This window comes from Pagrus pagrus (assembly GCF_965226575.1).
Source record: "Pagrus pagrus genome assembly, chromosome: 7".
NCBI classification, from domain to species: Eukaryota; Metazoa; Chordata; class Actinopteri; order Spariformes; family Sparidae; genus Pagrus; species Pagrus pagrus.
The window spans coordinates 6,334,843-6,359,444 of record NC_140191.1 but is presented as its reverse complement, the minus strand read 5'-3'; the positions used below and the strand labels follow the sequence as shown (position 1 = coordinate 6,359,444).

At 44.0% G+C, this 24,602-nt stretch overlaps 1 protein-coding gene across 1 annotated transcript; it reads right to left on the bottom strand.

The window, feature by feature from the left end:
- Positions 1-851: 851 nt before the first annotated feature.
- Positions 852-23,759, bottom strand: nr2f5 (nuclear receptor subfamily 2, group F, member 5). Its single transcript, XM_084356513.1, has 4 exons — positions 22,553-23,759; positions 10,063-10,343; positions 6,899-7,145; positions 852-2,144 (listed from the first exon to the last, which is right to left on the bottom strand). Exons 1-4 carry the CDS (start codon positions 22,917-22,919, stop codon positions 1,825-1,827), a joined length of 1,215 nt encoding a protein of 404 aa, XP_084212639.1. The 5' UTR covers positions 22,920-23,759; the 3' UTR covers positions 852-1,824.
- Positions 23,760-24,602: the final 843 nt, after the last annotated feature.

The following is a 24,602-nucleotide window of genomic DNA, read 5'->3' as shown; positions in this document are numbered from 1 at the left end:
AAAAACAAACTCATAGAAACTTTCTGTGAATTCCTTTATCAACAGGCAGATTTCTAAGGTCCCAGATGGCTTTTCCAATACCAATACTCGATGTTGATACCACAGTGCCATGTTGGAAAATGTGAGACAGGTCGTCAAAACAAACTTACTTCCACCGAGTGGAAGAAAAAAAACAAAACAAAACAACTTAAAATAGTCCTAAGCTAAGTCACAGTCATAAGTCCAACTGGGATAATATTGTAACATAGACTGAGGTTTTCAGAGGTTAGTGATACTTTTCTCTACGGTATCGGTACGATAAGCTCAAATGACATGAGTCGAGGGGGTTTTCCCTACACGACAATATCATCAGGAAGAGGAAAAGAGCTTGCATGAGGTCTAAAAAAATTAAGGTGCTGATGATGTTAAAGCATTAAAAATCTCGATTTTGCATCACTTTTCTAAGCAACCTTTATCATTTTTACATCATGCGAGTTCATTTCCTCCCCTGACAGGACATAATACCTGTTATAACAGGTAACGAGAGATTATGGCACAGTCATAGGATAAATGCTCAGTGACAAAATCTTTGTTCTAAGGCAAGTACAGCTAGTTTTGCAAAATGATCCCCCCCCAGTTCAAAAGGTCCAAAATTGACAATCATGACTATAAAACAATAACGGATGAGTCGTGTCACTCCTGTGATACCAACATGTTTGGAGTTTTGATCGGCCCTTTTGAATAAGTAAAAAGGTAGATCGATCGAATGGCGTAAGGGTAGCAAGAACCTACCAGTGCTGTGATTTTACAGGAGTGAATAAGTGTAGGATCTGACAGGTTTACAATGCAAGTGCCTAAGCTTTCATTTGTAATTTTCTTTTTTTCTTTTTTTTTTTTTTACAAACTCCTGTTCTCCCCCTGAGACCCAAAAACAAGTATATAGTCAAATTAAGGACAAACCAAACGTTAAATTTTCATCACCAACACTACCACAAAAATATCCAAACAATATGCATTTTTCAGCTTTGGCACAGGCTGCTGATAAGTGTAGATTTTGCTGGGTTTGTCTTCTTGCTCTTGTACTGATATTGGCATGTCTGTCTGTCTGTCTGTCCGTCCGTCCGTCCGTCCGTCTGTCTTCCCACCCGTTGAACCTGAGCTTTTCCCATTGAACCCTAATATGCTATAGATGCCTATGAATCAACAATATACTGTACATATGGACACAATCATGAGTTTTCTCTCCATATAAACAGTGCTAATACAAACACACACATTAAAACATGTCATCTGCAAAAGTCCAAGACATTTTGGCATTTGTCTTTTTTTTTTTTAATGGCTTCTGGCGTTCTTTTTCAAAAATTGGTAAATATACAGCGGGCCTTGTGCTCCTGATTGCAGAGTCCCATAGGCAAAGCCCTTGCTCAGTATTCACCATACTGGGATGCTTGTACACGGCCTCTGTAAATGTAGGCGTAGCACCACCAATAAAGCGACTGTTCTGTCTTTTGCTGCCCCTGTTTTCATGGGGTTTGAGACTTGACATCTGAAGTGAGTCCAACAGACCTGCTGGTGAACTGCGCAATAACCCGTTCTACCAACCTGTCCATCTCGTGCCGCATCTCAAATGTAGACTGAACCATCGGCCGAGGGGCCACCGAGTCTCGTGGTGAATGATTGGCTGGCTTGTGTAACCGGGACGGTAACGGATGATATTGTCGGTTTGAGTTTCTAAGTGGAATGGTGAGCTTCCTCTGACGCAGAGAATGAAGGGATAGAGGGATGGATGGACGACTGGTCAGATGGACGTTCAGCCTGAATTTTGTCCCGCAGCTTCTCTCCGCCTCAGGGCCCGTTCTCGTTGTAGTGGAGGGAGATGGGCCGCTCGCGCTGCACGGCGGGCATGTAAGGCCAGTTGTAGCTGGAGCCCGAGAGCAGCATGTCGCGCAGCAGTGTCTCGATGGGCGTCTTTCCCACCAGGCGAACGAAAAACAGCTGCTCGATGACCGGGGAGGAGACGATGCGCAGGGAGGGCAGGCGCAGGAGGAGACGTCCGAAGCGGTTCGGCTGGCTGGGGTACTGGTTCCTTACGTACTCCTCCAGGGCACATTGGGACTTCTCCTGGATGCTCTCCACGTGGGCAACGTCTGACAGTCCCATAGCATCTAGACGGAAAGAAGAGAATATAAAGAGGTTTAATCAGCTGAACATATATTATCCCTGCAAGACAGTAAAGAGAATCTGCAAAATACGAACAAAAACTAATCTCTTCATCACTTTCTTTGGGAATGTAAACAAAGTTTTTGCCAGCTGAAACACAGATATTGCTCTGGGGCCTCGTTTATAAAGTTTGATCTTAAGTAGAACACAGGCAGGGTTAAGGTTAGGGTTAACCCAAACTGCGGTCTGAAATTATCTTCAAGTTTGAGTTTAAGTCCAAGAACATCTGGGATAAATTTATGTAGCTGCTGCTGTTTTATGCTTTACAGGAAGAGAAAAGAGAGATTTTGTTATAAAAATGTACAAAAACTATCATTTTATAAATATATTTAGCGTGTAACAAGAGATAAAAGCACTGAGACACAAGACTTCATTTCAGCTCGTCTTTACAGTCAGATGATTGAACCACAAACAGATTTTAGTTAGTCAACCAAAGTTACAGTGAAGACATCATTTCGAGGAGTCATAGCTTGTGGTCCTTCATGATGCACGTGATTGTGAAAATGTCACCAGAAGAGGCCGACTTGTGGGATCAATAATGTCAACAACCGACTCACAGAGCGCATTAAAGATGTCGTCAAATTTGGCGAGAGAGAGAGAAAACATTTGGTAATCTTTCCATTGAGGCCCTGTGAAGCGTCATACACTCTGACACGCTGCATGGGACGTATGACAAACTTTAATTGTCTGACGTTTATTTTTGTTCCCAGTGACCCGGCGATTAGGTTGATATTGTGTAGTCTGATAGGTCAGATTGTGCAAGAGTTTAACCTCAGAGTGGGTGGCTCAATGCGAAACCTTGACCTGATGCTGCACGAGCAGATCGAAAGAGATAGATGAGAAGATGACACGGGGGGGAAATAAAATGGAATCAAGCGCTGACAGTTTTTTTTTTCTTCCCCCCTCTCAAATTCCTCAAGCCAGAGAAATCTTGCTCAAACTTGAGGAAATCGAGGTTGTCACTGTGGAGATATGTATCGGCTTCACCCCTGTGGTCTGTGTTCACAGCACACTACAGCGTTCCCTTTCCCCGCAGCTGGAGGTCATGTTCAGCCTCCCGCCTCCTCACACCTCCCCTCCCGTCGGCCCCCGCCTTGGCGAGAGTCTCGCACAGCCGAGAGAGAGTGTGTAACACTGCGCGCGATACTTTTCACACCCTCCGTGTGCAGGGGAGAGCACGGGGGATTTAGCAAAGGAGGTCAGAGATGTGTGAACTGAAAACAAAGATGCATTCTACTTTACTACGCCACGTACTGTACATGCGGGGGGAGAGCGCTGGGACTCTGCCCCCTGAATGAACCCTCATTTGGAGGACAGGTTTTCGATGAGGGCAATTTCTTCTCCAGCACGGTCTTTTAGTCTAAAAGCACTGGCCCGTACGTTTTAACCTGTCACCTTGCATTGTAGGTCCCCTTTGTCACCTCACACTTTGATCTGTCCCCTGTGTAAACCCTGCCCTGCTGAGCCTCAGCGCCACACAACAAAAAAATGTAATTCACCTCATATTTTAATTGAGTGTGTCAACCGCTCCCCACCCCCAGCGGCCACTATTCTCATCATTCTGAGTGAGTAATTGCTCCCACTCTGGCTGTATTTTCCTCCACTCTGGGGGGGCAGATGGACTTTTTTTTTTTTGTCTGGCCGCCATTTTGGGTCCTGCGTGACAAGGCACTCACTGCCTGTTCAGGATTAGCAAAGCTGTCTATGTGACTGAGACCACTTCGCGTGCCGAAGCGACAGCTCTGTGGGCGCCCTTCCACGCCAAGCGCCATGTTCTTTTGTCTGATCCTTGGGCACACACCGGGTCAGTGGGGGTGAGGGATCAGGGTGGCAGGACTGTGATGCCCGTTCTCTGATGTGGCTTGATGGGACTGGGCTTCACAGGGGAGGGGACTCAGAGGGAGGTGAGAGACGATTGGTGTTTGTCTGAGCTTGTTAGCTCATCGTACCGGGTCTGCAGGAGTCAGGTTTATTAACGGGTCTATCGAGTGTGTGCGTGTGTGCATGTCCCCCTCCATTAAATTCAAACTTCTGCGCTAATGTCTGCACGTTTCACTAACTGTATTGTCTTCTTTTTGGCCAAGACTTGCAGTGTTTTTTGTGCGTATACATGTGGGTACATCTGCCCGCACACTGGGAAGTCACATGGGATGCTCAGGGCTACAGGGGTTATGTAGGTCATGGTCGGGGCTGTGGCGAATCCTCCGTCTCACTGGATCCCACCATACATAATTCAGCTCCCGCGGTGGGGGCAGGGGTCCCGGGGCCTGGGCTGGGCCTGGGGTTGGGTTTGGGGAGCGTATAGGGAGGAGGGGTGGATGACTGGTTTCAATAATAGATGGGATCATGAAGGAGAGATGGCTGATGAAAGCGAGGAAGAGAAGGGGAGAGGTGGATCCACAGCCACCCACATACATGGAAGCGAGACGCCGGGTACACGCAGAGTGAATCTGACAGGCCGTGCAAGGGAGAAAAGAGGGAAAATGCAAGAAAAAAAACACGGACAAGAGACATCTCAGTGTTGGCTTCTTCGCCATCCGTTTCCCCCTGGGTCACAAAGCATGATCTCTCCGTGAAGTATCCCAGATGTGACAGTATTTTGGCTGGCACTGGAGCCCAGTGACTGTTGGGATAAACCTCAACGGGGTTTGTACACAAGGGGTATCAAAACAATGCCTCTTCCCATGGGTTTCCTCAAGATGTAAAACCATTATATTTTGATTTAATCTCGTCTGCAGCTTCGTGGGGAGTTCAACGCATTCAGGGTGTTAGGCCTCTAGTTTTTTTTTAAAGAGCTTTGGACAAGTCATAAAAAAAGACAAGAAAAAAATCCCACCGAGTATTTTCTACTGAGCCAAGAGAGTGGCCCAAGAGATCATGATTAAATATATAAGATTGAATGTGACAAAGAAAGAGTTGTATCTATAGAAATAACGTATCTCTCTCTATTTAAACTATGTTTTTTTATAGATGTGACGTACATGGAGCAGTAATGTACTTATCTGTACGTTTTCCTCCAAAATGTTGTGAACAAAGGGAGGAAATTAAAATACAGCTCTGAAAACAGCATAAAGATAAATAAATAGGTGAAAGCTGACGGTTAAATACGACGAAAAAATGATTAATGCCAGGCACAAGCAGGTACTCACGGGGTCAACGGCAACCTTTTACAGTACGAGAGAGCGATCGCATTACAGTCAAATTCATGGAGGGCAGAGACCATGACTGACTACCGGGGAGGACTGGAGCTGCAGCATTTACATATGGAGCCAATGAGACAATATCTGCTGCAGCATTAGAGGTCACGTCTCGGTCAGGCTCAGCGGAGGTGAAAAGGTTGCGGGTTAAGTACAGCTGAAGCCAGGTTCATTTGTCTGTCAGCTGCGAACTGGATTGCAACACAGCAGAATGAAGAAATGTTTCTTGGCAGTGAGAACATCTGAGTGCTTCCTTTTTTAAAGTTAACCATCGAGTTTGTCTTGGTCTGTGTGTCATACAGAAGTCAGACGCTTTCAGAAATGAGAGCTCTTGGCGGCTTATTTACAGAATAATCAGCTCGATTTTTACACATCGTTATGCAACATAGCTGGATTCATCTGCGTGTTAAATGTAAATGTTCTTTAGGTTTTCTCACAGGCTGCAGGACTGATGGGTTTTAAAACTTATTTTTGCATTAAAGCCTTATTAAAGCAGAAGCAGACAATCCTGGAGGAAGATAGTTGATTATTGATACTCAGGTTGTCAAACACCTACGCTGTGGTTTGGCCACCTGGCTGGGAATGAGACTCAATAATCAAATATCTTTCTCTACAACTGTCTACTTCAGCTTTAACACATGTATTTAGAGATCTCTGCTGCCTATGTTATAATGCTCAATAGTGCACAAGCATAGAATGACATAGTGGAGACTCTGATTAGAGTACATGTACTCTAATTACTGTAATTAAGTCAGTTTTTGGCGTTCAATCAAAGCGTTCTTTGATTGAACGCCTGCTAATGATGATGCATTAAACATCAACAGTTTAAAAGTAACTAATACTCCGAGTAGTGTTCGAGGGAGTTTGAGTTTTTACATTTGTTTGATTGGCTGTATGCTTTCACCGTCTATTTCAAAACGTATTTCAATACATATCAAGAAGTCTTTATTCCAGTGGCTAAATTGTTCTAGAGGCCGACACGTATCTACCAGCAGGTCTCGTCAGGTCACAGAATAACCCAGCTTTTGGCTAGTTCTCTTACTCAGGTTAAGCTGTTTACATGTACGTTGATACCCTGCGATTAAGTGTCCCCGACATGAATAAACCAATTAACAGAATGTTCCTGTGCCAGTGGAAGTCAGCTCACACGCCCGCTAATTCCTCCCCGTCTGCCTAAGCAATAGTAAAGTTACTCACAGGAGAAAGGTGATGTTTTGGTTGACAAGGATCTACCCATAATCCTCTTTGGGCTTGAGTTTGTTGTAGAGTGGAAAGATCGAGTGAAAGGAGCTTAATGCCATTGAAGAACTTTGATGTTCGATCTCTTGTTTGGAACCATATTTGATTTATTATACCAAAATTCAACTCCTAATAATATTTCTAAACTTTCCACCACTTTCAGCCAGTTAAATCCTTCTTCAACATCCTGTTTCTGACACCATCAGTATCTCACGCAGTTTCCCCCGCCGTTTATATGGCACACCTGCTTCGTTCAAACTCACCGGAGGTGAAGAGCACGATGGACTTGAGGCAGGAATATTCGGCCGTGTCGACCTGCAGCGCTTTCAGCTTCTCCACCTGCTCCTGGAAGACGCGGATGTGGTCCATGAAGGCCACCACTCGCTCCGCCGACATGGGCGACGCGTGCAGGCCGGCCGCCGCCAACAGAGGGGCCACGTGAAGCGGCATGGAGCACTGGGCGGCGTTGAGGACGAAGAGCTCGCTCCATGACATGCGCAACAAGGCCACCTGGAAAGCAGATAGCACAGACTGGTTATTAAGGGAAGGAAGTCACTCCGCAGAATATCTGTGCTTCGGGTCAAATCAATTTACTCACGATGATTTACTGTCCTATATATTTAAGAAACCAGCAAATGTTTGACATTTTCGCTTGAAAAATAACACAAGCGATTAATCAATTATCACAACTGGGAAATTAAATTAGTTTTGATCGACTTATCGTTGCAGCTCTTCAAGTGCTTCCTAGTTACAGTACAGCAGACTTCCACCGTTCATCAACGTGAGTCAAATTGTAATTAAATAGCACAAATACAAATTAATATCAAAGTGTAAAAAGGACACGAGATGTTTTGAACATCGAGTAATCCAAGCCACCTTTGGAGATGGTCAGAATTAGGTCACATTATCAGGAACAAACCACTGTACACACAGGACAGGAGCTTCATTCATGCACAAATTCATCCCAACAAGTGATATATTCATCCATTGATGCATCATCCACCCCTCCTCCCCACAGGAGGAAGCAGGCGCATAAAGTTCACAGAGAGCGCCTGTCAGAAACCGATTGTAAGGACGAATCAACGTGATAAGTGTTTATTGTTACTTTTAAAGGTCATAAAGTTTACAAGAGGATGTGACAAGCTGTGTTATGAAAGGTAGAAATATGTTTTTAATATGTAATGTGGAGACATAGTGATCATAAAGGAAAAATTCACCCAAAAGTAAAAATTCAGACACGATCTACTCACTCTCATGCCGACGGAAATGGAAACGTGGTCTAACTCGTCAGACGGGGTGAGCGCTAACACTTTTAGCTCAGCAGCTATGATGAAGATATCAGCTTTAATATCACCATGTTCTTTTTATTTTTTTAAATTTTTTTTACGTTTTAAAATAAGTCCCTGTCTACTTCAGTTGTTTAGGAGAATGATGCAACGCTGTTTTGCAGTGAAGCTCCAGAAATGTTTTGTGGACTATGAAACTCCATCAGCATGAGTGTGAGTAGGTAATGTCTGCCTTTTCATTTTCCTTTAATATCCAGTATAGTTTGACAAAATAATGTAATAAAACATCATAGAAAAGGAGTTAAGGAATTCAAAATTTCACAGGTAAACAGGGTCATAATGACTTCAAAGACAATTAGCATTATGTATTTTCTTACACGGAATAAAAGGAGCTCCAGAGTGCTAACCATCTGTGCAAAAATTACAGATCGTACGTCAAAAAACTGCAAAATAATTGAACGTTTCAAGAGAAACAACTGTTAAAAAAATCATGATTTTTATATTGGAGGAGCAGCAGGCACAAGCTGAAGCTATTCAACAAGGATACGGATACACACAGGTGGCCGACATGGCCCAGCATGACACCAAACGCTGCTTACTAGCAGTGTTTACAATAAAAGTTATTTACTGCAAGTGACAAGTTCTCTTCTTTAAAGTGTTTACATTATTTTGTCCGCCCACAACCTCGACGCGTGCTGTCAGATTTAGATGCAGTAAAGTTACAAGACACGTGTTGATACGAGACGCAAGACGAGTCTTTTTATAGCCGGCTGAAAAGAATCGTAAAAGACACCAAAAGTGAGTTTATAGAAAACATGGAGCTAACGGTACGATACTGAAGCACTTACTGAGAGAGAGAGGACAGATATATTCCACATGTTGACATGACATTAATGATATATTAATGATATGGTGCCGCTCGACATGTTTGTGATGAATATGCCTGCCCAAGGTGCATGTGAATATTTATAGGTCAGACTTACTCCGTGCCAAGACTTTACAGCTGGTATAAATCTACACGTGCAGGATTGATGTCAGGTCTGTTCATATTGAATGTCCTGAGCGCCTGTTTCTGCCTTCACTGAATAATAACAGAGCGGATTTCTTTTTATATGCCACTGAGTGATCCTTAACAAATATGAAGAAAGGAAAAGAAAAAAACGACTTTTTCTTTTTTCAAAGTGCAAGCAGTGGGTGAGAAGTCATAAAGAATCTGTTTATTCTGCCGTCTTTCATCGGATTACAGCTTTACTTTGGTTTTTATTAAGTGCAACAGTGTGTTTATGGCTCAAATCTTTTTTTTTACTGGCTCTGTATTTTCTATATTTCCAATAAAAGTAGACGTGATATAAAGAAATGAGAGGTAAAAAATGTTAACACGATGCAAATGTTTGGGTCGGTATATTATGCTGATGAAAGTTTGTACATTTTAGGTCAAAGCCAGTTCTCTCTCTCCAAGTATATTCAGTACAATTCGATTATTTTTTTTTAGGAAATCCACGCGATTTGTTTTTGGGCATTTGGTTCCCGGCATTGGATGCTTGAGTATCACCCTTGCAAACACTCCCCGGCTATACCCGATCTGCTCTGGGATTTCAAACTGGACCAACATGGCGGCTTGTTTAGAAACCTTCACCTACGTTACCAAAAGCAGTTCACTGAAATGTGTTTCTGTCGACACTGGGCACCCCTGATTTGCATAAAGTAGTCTTATCCTCAACTTTATGCAAATGGGGAGTGCGCAACAGAAAGCCCCAGAATGCATTGCAAGGCTGCTCACATGGACAATAAATGGGAAGTGTAGGAACCATTGATCCTGTGGGTACGTACCATTAGGAGATAAAATCGATACCATTCATGGCTCAATATGAAGCTACAGGCAGCAGCTAATTAGCTTAGCTTAGCACAACGAATGGAGACATGGGGAAACACCAAGCCTGGCTCTGTCTTTGATGTGGAGACTCCAGGAAGTCGTTTTATTTATCAATTAGCTTTGAGCCTTTAAGTTTCTTTAAGCTTACACTGATTGAGTACTGAGTACTGAGTCTCCTAGAAGCACATCACTGCAACAACATTATAATGCACTTAAGTTCTGTTCTACGTTCTTAAGCTCTAGTCAGTCATAAAAATGTCGGACTCACCTGATCCATGAGCTGCAGGTCAGGGAAGAAAGGGATGTTCTTGGCCCACTCCACCGCACTGAAGAGCAGCCTGGCCGCCAGCTCGCAGATGTTCTCGATGCCCATCAGGTTGTTTCCCTGCATGCACTGGGCCCCGTAGCGAGATGTGGGGTAGGGCTCGGCACGCAGCAACAGAGAAATGAAGCCGGACAGGTAGGGCTGGCCGTTGTACGGGTCGGTGCCGTTGGTCAGGTACTGTCCCGGGCTGGTCTGAGAGTTCGATGTACGTCCTCGTTGTACAGCTGAAGGAAAACAAGACAGATGAAGATGAGAATTCAGCCCACAAATCTTTTAATCCACTCACACGCAACATTTATTTTTTCCTCTTTGCGGATGTCTTCATCTCGGTCCAGCCGACAACTTTTAGCAGACGGTAAAGATCTGTCATCAGGTTGTTAGTACATTTTTATGATTTAGGAGGCATAAACACCTAAAGCTGGTCTGCATCCCAACAGCCTCGGCACAGCCTGCGTGTAAAGTGAAGTGAAACCTAAAAGATTTGCAGAAGGGAGAGGAGACGAAGACAGAATAAAAAGAGTGAAATTGGGCATGTCAAATGTGTCGGGCGGGGGGGTTTTGCAGAATGGGGTCAAAGGGGGCGAAAAGTGTGGAGACGGGAACATTTCTCTGACCCTTAAATATGTCAGCAGCGCTCGTCTTTTTTCAGCGGAGCGGGTGGAAAGTGGCCAGGCCAAGGCCATTCTGCACTGCTGTTGTGCATCAATGAGTAATGACAAGCAGCAGCTGGTAGAGATATAACACTTCTTCACACCTACATATGTTATGCACCCGCATAGGCGTGGACACATGCACACACCACACATGAATACATACGGTAACATCTCCCCCCCCCCCTCCCTCCACTGGCAAATGGCTCAGCCTGAGGCGAAAAGGGCACGCAGAGGCCAAGCGCCGGTACATACACACACACACAAATGCCCAACCCCCCCCTGTGGAGCGATGATGATGCGGCGAGCGCTCAAAGGCCCATTTGGAAAACACCTGTTCAGTCATCCCCACTGTCTGACTAATAACTCCATCTACTGTTACACAGAGGGGAGAGAGAGGCGATGGAAATGCAGAGGGGGGCCACGTGCGAGGGAAAAAATTAGGTAAAAGGGCGAAACGGCGAGATAAGGTGAAGGAGGAGAGAGTGAGAGGTGATAAGTTGAGAGCAGGGAGATTGAGGGCAGGGGGGGAAGGGGAGAGGACGGGAAAGGTGCAGAGTTCAATATGTTTGAATGTAGCCTGAGATGAGGCTTCAGATAGAGAGTGGTGGTTTACATAAAGAGACAGGTGGAGAGAGGAGGGGGGAGGAGAAAAGGGAGAAGGAGGGGTTCGGAAAATGCTTTTCAACTGTGCATCACCTGTCGCCTCACACACACACACACACAGCAGCTGTGTCAATTGAACGCACCATGGCACGTCTGAAAAACGAGAGGTCAAATCACTCACGAGCGTTATAAAAATGCCTTTAATTCTAGCCCGTCTTCTGAGCAGAAGAAAATACCTCCGCACAAAAGGTGTTGACCTCAAACTATTAGTTCTCCCTGCGAACTTGTGTCAACCCGTGTTCCCGGAAAAGAATGCGGTCTCCTTTGGCAAACAGCGCAGTCTCGCTCGGCTGAGCTATGAAGAGGTGTTGCATGTCACAAAGACGTTGCACAATGGGACATTCCTCGTCACTCGCGCTCTTGTCTTGCTTTTTTGCGAAAGGACGGCTGTCAGATTAGCCACACGTGTCTGTCGCTGCTGGATTTCACAAACCGAAGAAAATAAAACACCGCTTTGAGCAGCGGGGGTGAAAGTAGTCCCAGAGCTCGGCAGTGCAATCTTACACAAAGATTACCTGGTCAGACAAGTTTTTTTTCGGTCGCTTTGAGTGTGAACTGGAAGACTGAATAAACATACAGTGATGCAAGTTTGTGAAACTCAACAGGTCCTCCAAATTAAACAGCATAGTATGTTGTTTGCTGCCATTTAGAACAGGTTTGCATAGCTTGAGGCACAGAAACGTCTCAGTCAGGGTTCATGAAAACATTGTGGTTTGGGTTAAAATAAGTACCTAGTTGAGGTTTCGGGGACCTTTGTTGTTGTGGTTTCAATAATAATCTTGTGGTTAAGGTTACAGAGCAGTCATGGTCATGATTATCCTTGAAATGAACCACCGTCTCCCCTGTTTTGTTGGGAGGACTCGCTGGGACTTGCTTTAACCAGCCCTACTCCCTTCCCACTTCCACTCCCATTTCCACATCCACGTTGAGGGATCGTCACATGTAGCGCCCCCCCCCCCAAAACCAATTAGCCTGAAGTGGAAGAGTTATAAAACCCTCCAACCGAGGCTGATTTACTGACCACATGCAACGCCACTTCTTACAAACGTAAGTCCTGTGCGAATACCTCTACTTAAGATTCAAAAAACACTTCTGCAGTCAGGAGAATGGAAGATGTGTTCAGTTTACTGTAAAGTGTTGCATATTCACAGGGACTGTTGCAAAAACGATGCAGCTCATAAACATCAGACTGAATAACTGTCAGTCACGGGGTTGGCACCGTATCAAGCCCCATCATGAGGCTGTAGGACATCACTTTATGCCAGATTTTGCAAGGTCAAGTTAAAAAATTCTGTTGCATTTTACGTATTATTTTTGCCATTTTCATTCTTTAAATGCAGGAAACACAGTCCCTGATCTCGCATTTTGATTGGGTTGGACCCCCACTCCCCTGCTTTGGTTTGGAAATATTCTTGAGGTCTCAAGGTTGGCAGGTATGAGCCATGGTTATGAAAAGGTAGCAACAGTTCCTGTTTCCGCTGGAGGGAGGGGAGTTCATTGCAAAGGTTGCTGTTGCCCTGTGTTAGGGTCCATGATGGAGCGGGCATGGGGAGGGTCCTTTCTGAGAGAGTCTCCACTGACCTCCTCCTACACAAACTTTGCCTCTTTGTTATGACAGCACCTAAATTCCTTCTTTGCTCACTATGTACAAAAGTCATAGTTTGTACTCCCGCTTCCTGAAAGGGCTGATTCTGACCGTTCCTTAGAGGACAGTCTCGAAAGCCACTTCCCTGACTGTCCATATCTAAGTCAGAGCACAGCGGCAACCTAAAACTGTCACTCTGCCCTGCATTTCATCTTAAAACGAAAAAAAAATAAAAAAAATCTGTTCCTGGCTACACGGATGAACAACCCGGTTTCTCCTTCTTTTGGGCTTTTCACTAATGCACTGAACAAGTTGTGAAACACTTTGTTCCAGAATTTATCAAATTCGACGAAGCTTCACAAATTCCACCACTCTGCTGCCTTTCATGTCTCTGATACGTGAAACTCATGGCTATTAATTTGCCCTCACATCGATTAGTGTTTAATCCCGCGGATGGTGGAGAATCTACTTGATCCCCTTGACTTTTCAAAAGCCTCATTGTGGGGGGTCACTCGTGGCTGAGAGGCAGAGCACTTGAGTGCCTCTGACGGAGACACATCGCTCTCTGTTTTTCCTCGCCTACAGCTGGCTGACGAGACGGAGGAGCGGAGAGAGAGAAGAAAAGGGGAGGGAGAGTGATGATTGTGGAAAGGTCCAAAGGAATAGAGGGAAAGACAGACAAGTGTAGAGACAGAGAGATGTGGGATCTTGACATAGAGAAGGGCAGCGAGAGAGCCAGAGAGACAGAAATGACATTAGAGAGAAACAGATGCCTGAGGATGAAAAAGGGAAGCGCGGGTCAGGGACAGAGATGGAGAATAAAAGGGGGGATGGGAGTATAAAGTCAGATTTGAGTCCCTGCCATAAGCTGTTTCCTGCTTTTTAATTGGTGGCTTAGCTTAATGTAAATGACAGTTTATCATCCGACAGGAAGGGGAGAATCAAAGCTTAAAAACTTAATTCTTGGCGACGCGGATACCAAATTAAGAGCACTAAAAAAGACAACAAAACGGCATCCTGTGTAGCATTAAACGACGGCACAAGAACGAGGCAGATGGGGAGAAGTGCATGCAAACAGAGGTACCACGGGACATTTCAGCTGCGACTTTCGAAATGCCACTTCAGCAAATGGCAGCTGGCAGAGTGCACAGTTCGCTGCCTGGCTGCCCTGGATTAGCCTCTGGGTCAGACTGTTAGTGGAATTACAGCAGCTAAATACAATTAAGGCCTATCAACATTTGGACTAAAAGGTCACGGTGCCAGGGCAACACAGACGCATTACAGATTCGGCTCAATCCAACAGTTGCGTTTAATAAGTAGCTTTTCCATTTTCCAAAGCTTCCACTGGCGAGCGAAAAATCTAAACGCGTTACCTCGCGTGAACCCGCGTCTCCACGTCACGTCTTGCCAGAGCTGAGCGTGGACGTGTGTGTGAGTGTGAGTGTGTGTGTGTTTGTGTATGAGAGAGAGAGAGAGAGAGAGAGAGAGAGAGAGAGAGAGAGAGTTAATTAACAAATTCTGCAATCAGACACATGATTGTACAGCTGAAAAAAGTAGTTTAATCTTAATTTTTGGCAATATATGCTTCTGCAAACCACAGTTTACATTTCTTTAAAGTTGCAATTTGCCTTTCTTTATGTTTAGTTTTCAATTTTATGTTGTGACAACTCTGCGCTTGAGGTCTGATTAGGTTGAGGCACAAAAAACACCTGGTTAGTGTTCAGAAAAGATCATATTTTGGCGTAAAATACCTAATTTAGTCGCCACAAAGACAGCTGGAAATGTACTGACCGCTCACAAACATCCAGTGTTTTCACGATTACAAATGTTGTAATATAATGTATATACTTTAAGTGTAATGTGAACATGACGTGACACATACAGTCTCGTATACAGTCTGTGTCACTGGAGGCCTAGGTAAATGTACATGGGTGTAATCCTGCTCAGAGGTCACTGTGGCGGCGTGCCTCCATGTGGCTGTCGTGGTTTTATTTTGGCCCTGAACTTTGACTTGCAGGTCAGTGCTCTGCAGCAGGTCAAAGCTCCCAAAGAGAGTCAGATAGGAGGGGTGAGGAGCTAATGTGTAAACCAGGAGAGAGTTGGAGATAAAGAGAGAAAGAGACTGACAAACAAAGTGATGTGTCGTCTGATTACCGGGTGATTACTTGGGGCTACACTCATTTTGCTGGTATGCTTTTATTCTGAAATGTTTAAGAAAACAACAATCAGTTCCTGTGATGCTTTCTTGTGGTTGGTTAACTGCTTTAAGGCGTCATCACACTGAAAAATACACGTTTTAATATCAAACTGACAACCCCTTTTTTCTCCAACGCGTGTTTGTTGTCTGAATGTTAAGTGAACTTATTTATATGAAAAAGACACGAGAGGAAGTCCATGGTCCATCATTTCATTGTGGGCTATTGTGCAAGAGCAAACAATGTTCTTCTTCTGTTTATTCTACAGAAACACTTTGTGCTGCCAGATAAAATAAAATCCATAACGTTCTCACATTCAGGCCAACACTTTTTTCCATTAAAGCTGCTATAATCAATATGTTTTACATTCACAATGGATCACATGACAAGACAACTATCACCCAACTCAAGCTGGTGAACATATTGGAGCATTTAGCAGCTAGAGAGTCAGATATTTCCCACAGGAGTAGGGTCAAAACAAAAACTGGATGTGTTAATAGCCAAGAGGTTCACCACAGCAACTTTTTAAAGGGGATACTATGTCAGTGTGGCATCTACAGCTGTTCCTGCTGCCGCCGAGTGGTCAAAAAATACAATGCTGTTGTAACGTGTTAGCACTAGCTTGAAAATGTAGCATTAAAGGAAACCTATTGTGCTTTTCCCTTTTCTTTCCTTCAGTGTTTTATAGGTTCTTGTGCATGTAAAAAGTCCACACCAATGAGAGCTCTTCTTTCCCACAGAAAACAGTGCTCCTGAAACGCCTCATCAGTAGCCCCGCCTTGAAATTCTGCAACTTTGTGACGTCACACTATGTCACCGTGTCACATATTTGTCTAAATTCATCCCTAGTGGCTAGTTTGGCATGCAAGAATTGTATTAGCACAGCTGCTCTGTTGTTGTTAGCAGGCATGTGTGAGCTGACCAATCAGAGGAGACTAGGTATTTGGGAGGCGGGGCTTAAAGAGACAGGAGCTAAAACAGAGCGTTTCAGACAGTACGAGAAAGCTCATGTGTTTTTTGAGGATTAAAAGATGTAAACCTATTCTAGTAGTGGCCCGAAATAATATTATGAACCTGAAAATGAGCAGAATATGTCCTTTAAATGCTCGTTTTAAACGCAGGGTGAAGAAATGAATATTTGTCGGGCGGCGAGAATGTCACTGTTGCACCCTACTGAAGAGAAACACCACCGTTAAAAAAAGATGGCGCACAGCAGAAAGGTTATTTACTCCCTCTCTTCACATCGACTTAGAAATTATTGAGAACAAGCCATCTGCAAACATATGAAAGAGGACCGACTGTGTCCCCAGTCGAGTGTCTGTCGAACATGAAAGCACAGAGGTACGCAGCCGACGCCAGATACACAACAGAACGAGAGTGCAGCAAGAAAAACCGGAGGCAGTGCTGGAGCTGGGGAGGGAGAACAGTGACACAGACAGAGAGAGACAGAGACATGGAGGGCAGGGGAGGTTTGCGTGAGGAGGTTCGGTGGCTTTGCCGTGTGGATGCCTCAGTCGCTCTCTCACTCAGGACTTTGATGAAGCAGTTTCTGCATTAATTAGTAATCCTAATTCAACTCAGGGACTCTGATTCACTCCGTCCTTATTTACACTTGCACCCCCCCTGCCTCCTCTTTATTTACCACACAGTGGGTCACAGCAGGAGTAAGTCCATGTCATTTATGTGTCACGCTGTGCATGTGTGTGCTCTTTTAAACAGCTCTCAGCTGCCTGTCTTCATTTGTAACTTGTCAGCTTGTGATACAATCATCATGCAGTAAAAATGGGGACTATTATTTGAATGATATGAGCTTTCTAAACCATTTTTAGTGCTGGAGTTACCTTCTCTTTACCAAATGTTTTTTTCTGGTAAGACTGGCAATACATTTAAAAAGGGCCAGGCCACCCAAAACATCTGACAAGAACAAATTCTCTCTCTATGTAATTTCTGCCCCGAGGTGTCTCTCAATCAAAGCAAACCAACAGACGTGAGTAGCGTGGGATCATGGGAGTTGATGTCTTCATTACTGAAACAACCACCATGTGAGGTAAAGATAAAGTTTCAAAGTTTGATATTTTTATTGACGTTACGTTCAGTCCTGTTCGTCTTCTAACATTTGGCACAATGTAAGTGCTCAACTCAACAAAATATACAATAAAGGTCGAGTTATTTTTGGAGACTTTAAGGCAGAAATGTTGCATATTATATGAACATTTGCTGGTTCCAGCTTCTAAACTGTAAAGATTTTCTGTGTTTCTTTCTCATTTATGAGAGTAAATGAAGAGTCTTTGGGTTTTGAATGTTGGTTGGACAAAAGAAGCAATTTGAAGACTAAACTAGACTAAAATATGAATCATTTAACTGAAAATAATCTGCAGATTGATTGAAAATGAAAATAATCATTAGTCGCGGCCCTAAATCGAATAAAACCAAAATCACTGCATGTGGCTGGAAGCTACAAGGATTCAAGAGGGGAAATGTGATTTTTGTTTTAGGGGGGAAATGACTCTTCAATAATTAAATAACAGTGGTCAGAGAGGAAGGTTCATCATGTTACAAGAGGAAAACCTCCTATGTTTATAAAAAAATGTGAATACAAAACTATTGGAGACAAAAAGCACGTTTGTCGCAGCTGTTACTGATGCATCGCGGCTTCTTCTGCCTCTTCTTCATCCACTACAGTCACAACTAACTCCACTCAAGAGACCACAGATAAGATCATCAGCTAAATCCCTTAAAATATAAATGCGCACAGCTTCCCCACAGTGCTATGTCAGAGAGTGCATGTGTGGCAGACTGAAGGAGGAGCCTTGTTAGGGGGGTTAAATGTTCCTGACAAATTCTGCGTGTTCTCACGAGTGACCCGAGTGACACAAAAAAAACAGGTTGAGCCACTTGAGTCACAAGCAAAACAGTCCAGAGTCAGTCGGTAGGCACCTGAGAAGGTCACGTTAGGTTTACTTTTGTCACATTAGTGGGATGTGTAGAAAAGACGCATAACCTGCATAGGAAAGAGGTCATCGTGTGGTATATCGTCACATCCAGCTTCCTCATCTGTCCAAATGCTTTAAAAAAACCACCTCATTCATCCACATACCTTCATGTAATATTAAAGTTAGCCTCGGAGCGCTTTAAGGGAGGCTGGCCACTACTGAGCAATATGTCAATGGGAGCCATTTTCCTCTGATAATGAGTGTGGTGACAGGGGTTAAGTGTTTGAAATTGTCAATAGCTAAATTACAGGGATAAGTAAAGGTTTTCAGAGCCCAAGGAGGCCAGACTGCTGTGTTTTGGTGCTAAATTGCCGGCTGTTACAAGCCCACTGCGGAGTATGGATTAGTCAATACACGCCGTCTGTTAGACTTTAGTGCACCGGTGAGGGTATTTACTCACCGAGGTTCACACATTTGGACTTTGACTTGAGCCTGTCTGTTATTAATGTTTTAGTTTTGGTTGACCTATATTTTCAGCTGCTGTTGGTATTTTGTCAGAGAGCAATATGGGTCAGAGGAGGCAGCAGCCTTCCCACTACGCGTGTTGAATGTGAGTATTACACATCCCTGCGCCGCAAATGGATGTTGAGACTATTTGCTATCGCTCCGCTCTACTTGTCTGCGTGGATTCGCTCGCAGCTGCCCAGGTGTGTGACTCAAGACACACTCAACAGACAAGTAGACATCATCATCGTGCATGCATGCATTCACCGGCACAGCAAACTACCAGACGTGTGTTTCTCAGTGAAGTCGGCTGGCTCGTCCTTGTGGGCTGATACAAAATTAAAACATTCACTCCAGCTCAAAAGGAGCTGTCAGGCTGATTCTCTCTGCCGCCCCGCTTTCCCATTCAGCCCAGAAACGGCGCTGACAGAGAAACAAGCGGAGGTTCTGTGTAGCTGCGTGGTGAGACAATGACACCAACGCTGCCAAGGTTTCGGGGGTTTGACTCCCACTGAGGCCGGCGCAGAAAGGTTTGCTGTCATGGCGCTGAAAGGTGCTCTGGATAAAAGTCTCCTCTACAAATGATATTATGTTCTAGACAGCAGTCTGCAGAAAGAGGTCAAACGTCCCCTTAGGGGGGGGCAAAAAAAAGAAACACTCACTTGAAATAAGTTCTGAAAATGACACAGTGTACTCATGAAAGTTTCAGCGTGTCGTCTCAGAAAGCTAAATATTAATTTAGTCTAAACAGAAATGTCAGGCAGCGGTGTTAGTGATATTAAACAATGCTCTAATTATTTTATCAGTGAAACAAAAACTTTCACAAGCTGGTTTCCTCTTTGAGGAAATGTCGAAGCTGCAGTTGAATCACACAAAGTTAATCACTAACAGCGCTCTGATTTACCAGAAACATAATCTTTAAGTCATCTGTGACCAAAACCGGTCGACACGCATACAATTATCACGACAACCTGTTCCACCCAACACTTTCCCTCTGACTTTGTCAAAAAGGGAAGTACATTATGACCCATATGCTTCATGGAGAACATTCTAAAGTAAGCAAAAAGGCCTGTAAATAATTAAAAAGCATGCCAAACTCTTCCAGCTCCACAAACTCCACTTTCACTTGTGAGTCGTCTGGATCTGCTTTATGCCGACAGCATCGTCTCAGTAACTTTTTTGAATATCGTAGGACACGGAGAAAGAAAATATCGAATGCATATTTCACCGGGATCATAACTGAGAGAATGCGTCCCCTTGACAACCTTAGGTGAACCTGTTGAATAATGCAGTAAAGCATGACTTATGTATGACCTCTGGGGAGGACGATAGCGGCTGTGTGCTCGAACAGCAGGGCCACTTTTCGGTTGACACCCTCAATCTTTGCATCCAAGAATGCAGCGCTGATTATATGATAATAATGATGGCGGGATTTGTTTGAAATATTAACGATTCAAATATTTCTGTGTTGTGATTTCTGTCTCGTAAAAATCAAGAGTTGAACGTTGTGATTAAATAACTGAAAACGAAGTCTGTGGTTTACAAACTTTAAGCTGCGGATGCATATCATTTATAATTAATTATGCTCACATGTTTGTCAGCCGCTCATTTAAACACTATTTAATTATTTATGGCGCTTCTTTCTGGTCTTTATTTCTCCACTTTTCCCAAATGGTCACATAGGTTTTGGGACGGCGCATGTGCCTTTACAAAAAAGGTCCTAAGTAGACGAATGATCTGATAAACAGAAGTCAGCGACAAAGAGGATTTGAGGACACCGTTTAATCCCGCCGACCTCAAATGCACCAGCAGATGAGCTCAGCCAGTGTAAGTTGACCTGCTCCACATTTAAGCCTTTAACACAACTATAAGCCAGCACTGCAAAAAATGTCAACTTCAGGGGTGAAATATGATTTTCTTTTAAAATAATTTGACATAATTTACTCTTTAATCTCACTTCTTTCTGGAGAATTTCCTTCAGTCAGCTGATATTTTCTGGATTTATTAAGATAATTAAGAAACTTTTGAAATCTGAAATTAATCTGAAACAAAGTTCAACAATTATTTACTTATTTTTGATCACATCAGGAGATGGAATGGCTTTTTACGAATAATATTTTTGCAGTGGAGACTGGGAACCATAATGTTATATAATATAAATTACAGGATTAATTCCTTGTCACTCTAAAGGCAGACATCTGTTTTATGTCTCATGAACATCCCTCTGTGAGATGAGCACTGGAAATACATTTTTATTTTTTAACTAAACATTTATTAGTAGACAGGAACTTTACCATCAAAAAAGTCAAAGTGTAAAGTTGTAAAATAACTTTCCAGGTGTTTGAGTCTAAATAAAACAAATGGAGTGAGATATTTTTTTACATTTTCGCCTGTTTGACTGTGAAAAAATTTAGTTTACATCTGAAGTCAGATGGACATTTTTTGCAGTAAAGACGCGTCAGGCGATTTCCTCGCGTTCATTCAATCGGAAAGGAGCGCGGCCGAGTCACTGTGGCTTGCGGGTGTTTTACATGAGGTAAGACTGTGTGTACAGTGCACACACGCACACACGCACGCACACACACACCCAGACAGGCATAGTAGCGCACTAACGGGAACCCTTCAGGGATCATCTCATCTCAGGCTCTGAGGAGGACGGGTATTTCCACCGTCTGTGTATTTACATTTGGCTCAGGCTGAGAACAAAGGGCGGCGGGGTCGTTGTGGAGACTGTATGTCCTTAAACATCCCCTGCCGAAGTGTCCATGAGCAAGACTCTCTGGGATGACGCTGTTGACCCTATTCTGTCCTCTGAGAGGGGAAATAAAAGAAGCGACGTGTGACATCTTCATAGAAGACTCAGAAACGCACTTTTTTTTTGCACTCACAATACAATTTAAGCATTTTACGCGCGTCTCGTAGTTAATTGGTTTCCATTAATTTTCCTAAATTAAACAGAGAATCGTAAAAAACTGTCGCCTTTCAAATCAAGAATGTTCCATAAACGATGAGTTGGTGGCTGGAGGGAAAAGTGCACAAACAAACACACAAAAACTGAACATGTGAGTGACGCTGCCAACACAGATGTCCAGAGAAAGAAACTTTTGGATGCGTTCCGTTCACATTTTAAAATATGCGCCATCGCTGCGCCCATGAATGGGATGTCGCCGCTGAGGGAAGCGCTCTCCAACACGTTTCCACCGCTCCTCTTTGGCACTAACTGACCCGTTGTTAATCCAACACAATACAACAAATGTAGCGGCATCCTCTTATGGCGGCTCTGGGTGTCGGTGAGCAAACAGCATAATTAAAGCAGAGGGACAAAGGGGGGATTTCACTGAACAGAGCGCACCAGGGTGAATGGTTTAGATTTGGTAAATGAATGTGAAATAAGGATTGTGTAGCCGCAGGTGGTGACTGATTATTTACCCATAACAACAGTGAATGTGGCAAAGAACACAACTGATGGATTTTACGCGCAGAATCCCTCACTGGCACTTTTTTTTTAAAGTTTGACACAAGAGGGTCATGTTTGGTTTTATTTTAAAGAGAAGATCTGTCAGTTGTGAAATATATTTCCACTCCACATTTTTTTTTCTTTTGCCACAAATGACATCTGACTTTTTATACTTTGCTGAAAACATCTGAAGAAAAGCAATAAAATAAGAGAAACAGCTTCGGGAACAAGAGCTCCAGCCAATGTGAACAGTTAGTCACTTGTTTAAAAAAAACAGTAAAATCTTTTACGGCTGAGCTCCAGAGTTAACGGGCTGTTAAGATTGATATTTCAGACGGAACAACATTACGCACAACTTTACGCACAGAAATACGATTATTAAACAAATGTCTGTCACACTGACATCCATCACACATCTACAGAGCACAGCCCCGGGGCCTTACCTTCTCTCCTCATGCCGACTTTGAGGCACTTCTTCAGCCGACAGTACTGACACTGGTTCCGGTGGTGCTGGTCGATGGGACAGTCTCGGTTCCCCCGGCAGGTGTACGAGAGGTTCCGCCTCACCGAGCGCTTAAAGAAGCTTTTGCATCCCTCGCAGGTGAACTGACCGTAATGCTTCCCACTGGACTTGTCCCCGCACACCATGCAGTCCACGTTGGGGATCTTGTCCCCGGAAAGTGCATCGTTCCCCGGTGTGGAACCGTTGGGAGTCCCCGGTGCCCCGCCGGGCTCCTGGCTGCAAATCTGGAGCTGAGACCCCGGATCTGCCGAAATGTTCTCTGGCCACTGGCTTACTACCATTGCCATGCTATCCCCAAACACTTTGGTCTTTGTTTAAATCACAGAAGGAGAGTCCGACTCACTGATACAGATCCGTCCTGACGTCTTGGGGAGAAAAACCGAGGGAGGGCGAAAAGGCGCTTCCCACTTCCTCCAGAGGTCAATCTGAGCGTATCTGAGCTGATGTGTTTAAATCGCTGATCTGTATTAGTGAGTTCTGACTGTAAACATCTATCAAAGTTTACAGCAACAGCGAGGTATCAACATGATCGATGCAGAAGCGCGTAGCCTACAACTCCCGGTGTTCCTCGCTGCGCAGCAATCCATAAACACGTTGTTCCTCAGAGTGTAACCTCTTGGAAAAGTCAGTCCAGTAAGTCAGCGTGCAGGCTGTGGAAACACGACGAGATCTTACTTCTGAGCTGCCTTTAAGATTCTGAAAAAGGGGCCAAATTACGCGGAATATCAACAGACAGCAGCGTTTCGCCTCTCAGTCCGCTCTGCCCCACGCTCAACGCTGCATTTAAATTCACTCAAGATGAATTCTGCCTCTTGAATGTCAAGCCTGATTTAATACTGACCACATTTCGTGTCACTCAGCGGATCATTTATTTAGTCCCAGAAACGCTCTCGGAATCAGTGCAAGGCGCAGTCCCGAGGAGTCGGAGATCCTTGTTCCTCTTGTTCTTTGCGCGCAGCGGTGAAGCTTCTGGATCGCGACGTCAGCGTGCGCGATATTTATTTACCCGCCACACAGCCTCGGTATTATCCTTCAGTGACCGTCTGTGGAGGAGAGATTAAAACAGAGAGAGCAAATCTTTGCCCGCTCGAGTGTTTTCGCTTCTCCCTCCGACTGTCCGTCCCACCTCCGAGACTCAAAGCTACAATTTGGGGAAAGTGTCACAGGCGGGCTGCCTCGTACGGCGGCTGCCCCCCTGGCGGCGCTCCATATAAGGTCACAACCGCCAAATAAGGTCGTAACCCCTCCCCTCAGCGGGAGAGCTGGAGGAAGAAGGGCCGGCCGTGATTGGTCCCAAAAGTCTGTTAAAAAGTAAGGAGCGTTGTGATTGGACGGCGGTTGATTAGGATGGGTTTGACTGACAGGAGCGCTTGTTGTGATACTTTTAAGTGTTTTACATCAGAAAATTAAACATTGTGCATCTTCTACGTCCCCAGCAGGGATTATAAACATGTTGCTTTTATGAAATTAGTCATAACTTTTAAAAGTTAAATAAACTCTGAGTTGTGTTGCATTATCTCCAGAGGAGGATCAACCAGTTTATCTTTTAAATCAACTTTTAAAGGATGAATCTTTATGATGGTGATGAGGAGGAGGATGGAGGGAATATTAAGCTCTTCTTCACACAAATATGTGTTTTGCTTTTGTTTATTTAATGTGGATGTTTGACCTTCAGTGTGCAGAATGATGGAGGCTGTTTTCACATGCATGTTCTGAAAGTGTGCTCACCTTTTTGATCTGAGTTTGAACATGTGAGCACGATTTTGCCACATCATACCTAATTTTGAAGCAAATTATGATGATATGAGTTGTGATAAGTACCCAAAAGTAAAAGTAAAAGTAAATATATCATGTTAAAAAATGACTTGGTTGAAGTAAAAGTACTTTTCTAACAATAAATGTATAAAAAGGATAAGTAAAAGTAGATTATGCATATGTGTACATGTATGTTTATGCAGTATATGACATGT

What these genes read in the sequence shown, in the direction of transcription:
- nr2f5 (XM_084356513.1), bottom strand. Translation starts at nt 22,919, where the DNA reads ATGGCAATGGTAGTAAGCCAGTGGCCAGAGAACATTTCGGCAGATCCG. An exon ending in ACCTGCAGCTCATGGATCAG is followed by an intron (nt 7,146 to 10,062) that starts GTGAGTCCGACA and finishes TCTGCTTTCCAG; the next exon opens with GTGGCCTTGTTGCGCATGTC. An exon ending in CATCGTGCTCTTCACCTCCG is followed by an intron (nt 2,145 to 6,898) that starts GTGAGTTTGAAC and finishes CTTTCCGTCTAG; the next exon opens with ATGCTATGGGACTGTCAGAC.